The 6,321-nt window shown below is 40.2% G+C and overlaps 1 protein-coding gene across 2 annotated transcripts; it reads left to right on the top strand.

Moving 5' to 3' along the window:
• Positions 1 to 1,959: 1,959 nt before the first annotated feature.
• LOC128742623 (ras-related GTP-binding protein A) lies at positions 1,960 to 5,459 on the top strand. 2 transcript variants are annotated; one of them, XM_053839038.1, is made up of 3 exons: positions 1,960 to 2,191; positions 2,443 to 2,542; positions 3,966 to 5,459. In XM_053839038.1, exons 1-3 carry the CDS (start codon positions 2,180 to 2,182, stop codon positions 4,943 to 4,945), a joined length of 1,092 nt encoding a protein of 363 aa, XP_053695013.1. In that variant the 5' UTR covers positions 1,960 to 2,179; the 3' UTR covers positions 4,946 to 5,459. The 2 variants fall into 2 exon arrangements, with proteins under 2 accessions (XP_053695013.1, XP_053695014.1); XM_053839039.1 differs by lacking the exon at positions 1,960 to 2,191 and adding an exon at positions 2,273 to 2,316.
• Positions 5,460 to 6,321: the final 862 nt, after the last annotated feature.

Here is a 6,321-nt window from a genome sequence, read left to right as displayed (position 1 = left end):
CCTTATAATTTGAGTACTAATCAAGCAAATGGAACCAAATTTAGCATGTAGGAGATTTTTGAGTCTTGAATTTATTTTATGATAGTTAGAGACCTCTCACCCCTGTGGTAGGGGGATATGGACTCTCATACAAATAAAACAGAAATTTTTGCGAAACTCAAAAACTAATCCAACTCGAGAAATTCGAGACTCTTCCATAAAACATTAATCAATAACAAGACCACAAAAACTATCTATAGTAACACTAGATCATTCAGGACGAGCCGGTCGCGAGTGTTGCCGGTGACCCGCCGTCGGAAGCGCCGCCCACTGGGGGGCTTGCAAAACTCGAGAAGTGACAAAGATCATCCGAGATTCATGATTTATGTACAACACAGGTTAATTTGTGGCAATACGAAGTTTGTCGGGTCAGCTAGTGAAATATAAAAAGGTGTGGAAGGGGAAGACATCGATGGTATTAATCAAGCCCATGGCAGACAACTATGTTCTCACCGCCAACATCTCGTGTGTGCGAAAGTGAGATAGCAATTCAGCACTGCGTTTCACTCAACTGCCAGCAGTCTGATTTGGGCCCGCTGTCAAATTTTGAGCCCCGGACATGCTGTCGCTGACGTTTACTGCAGCTCGATATAGAGATGTCGATGGGGTGGTATTAATTGAAGATAGAATTAACAAAAGGGCGAATGTCGCAAGCGTAAACAAACCGAGTGAGGGTTGATTTTCCTATGCTGGTCCAGTAAAAAATAACTCTCACCCGTTTTGTTTACATTTGCGACATTCGCCCTTTTGTTAATTCTATATAGAATTGCGAAAAATGTAATGGATGTCAACCCAGGTAACCAATAAGCATTTCCAATGCAATATAAAAGCAAGCCAATAAGCATTTAAGTTGCCTTAAATGCTACTTAAATGCTATTTTGGCAAAATATGCGGCTACTTTACTGCTAGCCCTCTTATAGTGCTGACAATGCTTATTTGCAGCTAGTTACCAACAAGAAGAATTTAAATAGAATTGTGGATGCCAATTTACAACAGTTATGCAGTCAAAAAGCTGATAAACAACAACCTGCAGTATAAAACGCCAGGGATGCTAATAAACGACTGATTTACTGCTTATTTTAATGCTTATTGGTTACCTGGGAAACTATACAAACACAAACTGCGTCGGACAGTTCGCGTTGACGGTATTAATCGATCTCTCGCACACTCATAGCAATTCTCATATGTGAGTGTGGGTGAAAAATCTTCCAAAATGTTTCGATCTCTTGCGCTCTTTAACAAATTCCTATTCTGCTTCACCCCTACAGTCAACTTTTGGAGGTGGCAGCAGCTTACGTTCGTCAACGCGAGCGGTTTGGTTCGGAGTTTGATGTCACGCTTGATCATGATTGGCCTTGCCAGCGTTGAAAGAGGATTCGTAGGCTGCTCGCACTCACAGGAAATCTCGTGCCGAACTGTCAACGCGTGAGTGTTGACAAAAGCAAAAATACTTCCCTTTCTTTTTTTCTCATGCAAAACGCTGGCAAGACCAATATTGGTCGATTCCACTTACACCGTGTCCGGGATCAATTTTCTTGATTGCCTTCATTGCATAAAATCATATCATCATCGCCACACCCGTAAATACTGCATTGGGTCAAATCGGTTATCAGCTTTTTCTATTCGCAAGTGTGTGCTAGAGTGACTATATACAGAGTGGCGACAAGTCATCCCAAATGTATGCAATGCGGTTTTTCCAAGGTCTTTCTTTCTCTTTCCTGCATACGCGTTGGATAGGTCGTCTGCTCGATTGGAATGACACTGACAGATAATTATCATTCCAATTTTGACATTGTCGCCACTCTGTATATAGTCACTCTAGTGTGTGCGTGTGTGAATAAGCTGAACAGTGGCAAACAGGCAGGGCAGGATCCTCCCTCATACATAAATGTCAAATGGTTGGTTCCATTACGGGAAAACACTGCAGACGAAATTTTGTGAAAGAGATTATCAAATCTTTTTATTTTTTAATAAGCGATTGGAAACAGTGCGAAATATAAGTCGATCATATCAGCAAAAGATATTCCAAGAGAAACGTGCAAGAATTAGAAGGTTACTTTTGAGCCTTCTTCGTGGATAGAGGACTTTCATTGGATTTTAGGATTCAGATTGAACTCACGGACGAAACGCTGCGTAGAAAATGAAGAAGAAGGTTAGTGATATGGGATGTTTTTGTCTGATGAAGCCTTGCTCGATGGGGAAGAGAATTAAAGAAAAATTCTTTGTGATGTTCGAATACATAGCGAAGAATGTGAATGCAACTTGTGTAACATGTTGGTAAATAATTGTTATGCGTTGACAACGCGCAGCTAAATTTAGCTTTTTATTTCTATTCCAGTATAAAAACATGATCCCTATTGCATAAATGACTTGTTGGCGCAACTGACCAAAGTTCTTTTTCAGGTTCTATTAATGGGTAAAAGTGGCTCTGGAAAGACCAGCATGCGGTCTATCATATTTGCCAACTACATCGCAAGGGACACCAGACGGCTAGGAGCGACAAGTGAGTAGTAGTAGCCTTTCCTATCGCTGTTGTATTAAATGTCTAAGAAGAGCTTGCTAAAGCCTTAATAGTCTTCTGACCTAAGCTATCGGTATATTATTATTGTCTGTGGAACTTTACGCTCGGAGCAACAGTGTCTTCTTTCCTTAGCGCTTAGCATAGTCCCAGGTTCAACTGGGTTGTTCACTCGATCTTTTGTTTTGCATCGAAATATTACAAAACAGAAGCATAGAGAAATTTTTTATCATTTACTATATTTGACGTTAATTAATATTCAGAAATTTATTTGTGTTAATAATATAACGTTAACAATGTGTAAGAACCAAACCGTTGCGTAGGCAAGGAACAATATTGCTCCGGCTGGTACTAGCGCAACCAATTTTAGTATCAGCTCTGGTTCCAGCCGTTGTCGGTTAATGCCACAAAGTAAACGTCCTTCGCCAGTTTTCAGTGGTTCTACAATGGTTTGAAAATAATTCCACAAATAGGTGTTGAATTTTTCCAGGGATGATTTCATGTAGGAGAGTAGTTTAACACTTTGTTTTAATATCAGTTCCGTGATTATGAATGCCACTGCCACAAAGAGAATGCAGACCAAATTCCACTGAAAATTTTCACAAAGTTTGCCAATTTTGGCGACAGTTTCCAGCCTTTGAACGGGAGCAGTTTCCAGTGGTCTAACCGATTTGTCATCCATAACGTCCGAAGTTTCTTGTTCTGTTTGGGAGACTTCCAGCTCGGTTAAGACTTTTGGCGTGGTGCTTTTTTCGTTTTGAATCAAATCCATCACGCGGTTCAGCTTTGTGTTGCGCTTTGAAAGGGTACTCACTTCTGAAAATACCTCCGATCCTATATCGGAACGCGTCTCATCCGGATCCGAATCCGGATCCGCCATGTATGCTTCCACGGAACTGGATGTGGTTTTGGTGAACGCTCGAAACGCGCGCTGATCGGTGGGGGTTGAACCGCGACGATGGAACAGCTCTTCAAGTTCCGAATTACCTTTCCCATTCGGTTGCTGGTTATGCATTTGATCTGGAGACGCTAGCGGGCGAAGTTTGGTGAATATCAATTTGTTGTTGCGGCAACGTTCGTAAATTGATTCCATGCCGATTGTCCGCGAAAATTGGCTGTTCGAATGACAGTTGGTGTTGCAGCTTTGACGATTGCTTTGATGTCTAAACTTTAATGATAGGGGGATTTGAGATGTTTTCTGTTTATTGGTTAAGTATATTAGTAGAAATATTAGGAATAGGTATGTATAGCTTGATTTTATGCTTGTATCAATTTGCTCCGTCATAGATTTTTGACCAAGTTTCAAAAGACTTTTTATTGTTAAACTTAATTTTATTTTCGACCATTCCGGTTTTACGAAACCATTCTTGTTACATTGAAAATGAAAATATTTTATTCTCATTTCTAGTCGATGTGGAGCACTCTCATGTGCGCTTCCTTGGTAACCTGGTGCTCAACTTGTGGGATTGCGGTGGTCAGGAGTCATTTATGGAGCAATACTTTGCTTCCCAGAAAGATAACATTTTCCGCAATGTGGAGGTGTTGATCTATGTGTTCGACGTGGAAAGCCGCGAACTAGATAGAGATATGCACTATTACCAGTCCTGTCTGGAGGCAATTTTGCAGAATTCACCAGATGCTAAGATTTTCTGTCTAGTCCACAAAATGGATCTGGTGGCTGAGGAACAACGTGATATTATTTTTAAAGAACGCGAAGACGATTTAAAGAGATTATCAAAGCCGCTGGAATGTACAGCATTCCGTACCAGCATATGGGACGAAACGTTGTACCGAGCTTGGAGTAACATCGTCTATCAGCTGATTCCGAACGTGAAAGCGTTGGAACACTCACTGAACTATTTTGCCAATGTGGTGGATGCCGATGAAGTGCTCCTTTTCGAACGGGCAACATTTTTGGTAATCTCTCATTGTCAAAGGCAGCAGCACAGGGATAGTCATCGATTCGAAAAAGTTTCCAATATTATCAAGCAATTCAAGCTATCGTGTTCAAAACTGGGAGCGAAGTTTTCTTCCATGGAAGTGCGAAACAGCATATTTGCTGCATTCATCGACACCTTTACTAGTAACACGTATGTCATGGTAATAATGTCCGACCCGTCTATCCCGTCGGAGGCAACATTGATCAATATCCGAAATGCTAGGAAGTACTTCGAGGAGTTAGAAAATCCGAACAACACTTTAAGCTCGAGCAACGCTATTCATACAGCGGCCACACATGTTAGCCATACCGGATTGGTCAATGGTAGTTCTTCCCACTACTATTCACATCATCAGCAGCACCAGCAGCTCCAGCAACAGTTCCTTCAGCAGCAACAACAGCTTCAACAGACGCAGCAGTACCACAATTTAAACAATCCGTATCACTGATATTTAATCAAAAAGAAGTACTTTTATTTCAAGTAACCCTTCCGCAAGCGTCGCATTAGCGTTGCTATGATAAGTACACTTCCCTGTTCTAAGATTACTCCTATGATTTCTTATGCTGGTAGCTGATAAGCCCAAACAACTAATCTGGTCGCCTTTCGTACATGATTATGAAATCAAAAAATAGTCTATTGCAATTATCCGTTTCTTAGCCAAACGAATTGTTATGCTTTAATGAATACTAAGTAAAAATTGTATAAAAATAAGTAAAACGATCATTGGATTGCCAACTCCTCGCGTTTGCTCGACGACCGTTTGATCGCTAAAGCCATGTTGATTAAAAATCACTTTGTTAAATATACGATCTTTCTAGCTTATCCGCTATTGTTTTTCACCTAGTGTCAGTAATATAAGATCAAAAATAAACCCAACAAATGCAAAACGGATAGACAAAACAGGCTAGAATTTAAGAACCATACCTGTAAAATATTGGGAAAAGTCGCTCTGAGAGAAAATAAACGTGTTTTATTAAGAAAATTTGGACTGCTTTATAACGAAATTAAGGGATTTCAACTTCACAAGCATAGTCGAGTGTTTTGGGTATCCTGTGCAAAGGGTGCTTTGCCCTATGGATTTTCATTTACCAGATAGCACACTCTGTGTCAGGAACGTAACAAGTTCTCCATCGTAAAAATTTATTATGTGCTTTGTTTTATGCATAATCAATTGCATGGGTCATATTGGATTGATTCCGGGTCGAGTTATAATGATAACGCTGTGTCTACTAATGGAGTCGGTGGCGTTGAAATACATACATTAATGGTTCTGTCAGCTGATGATTTTCTCAGGTTGAAGGTTCGGTGTGGGTGATTCATTGATAGTGTTATAATCTGTTTCTCATTTTGTTTACATTCGCTGGACTATATTAATTTAGTGCTATATATAGGAATAAATATTAGAACAAGCTGGACGAATTGTCAATATAAACAGGTTGAGATTTAATAACAAAGTTAACCCGAATCAGCTCACTTGACATATTTTATGCTTCTCGCCAGGTAATAGTATTTGAGTTGATGCAATACTTCTCAAAGTTAAAAGTAGAACTGAATTTATGGGATAGCTTTGGGCTGATTTGAGCTGGGCTTGGATGGTGCAGTTTTCATCGAGCACTTGTTTTCCAGGTTCAGGGCAACCCGCCAATTTTGGTGGAGTTTGAATTGCGTCGCGCTTAAAAAGGGGGTTGTGGTGGTTCAAAGGTTCAGCAATATCTGCGATTCACAGGGCCTGGGAGAAAAGTGGCTTCGAATCCGGTAATTTTTTCGTTTCTTTTTACTAGAGTAAGTTTTGTTTTAAGTTTGTTTCGACTCACGTTTAGTTCC

This window comes from Sabethes cyaneus, chromosome 3, assembly GCF_943734655.1.
Source record: "Sabethes cyaneus chromosome 3, idSabCyanKW18_F2, whole genome shotgun sequence".
NCBI classification, from domain to species: Eukaryota; Metazoa; Arthropoda; class Insecta; order Diptera; family Culicidae; genus Sabethes; species Sabethes cyaneus.
This window is presented reverse-complemented; position numbering and strand designations above follow the sequence as displayed.

Bases quoted from the DNA above. Each gene is read 5' to 3' on its own strand.
- LOC128742623 (XM_053839038.1), top strand. The intron at 2,543-3,965 runs GTGAGTAGTAGT...TCTCATTTCTAG, and splicing joins CAGACGGCTAGGAGCGACAA to TCGATGTGGAGCACTCTCAT.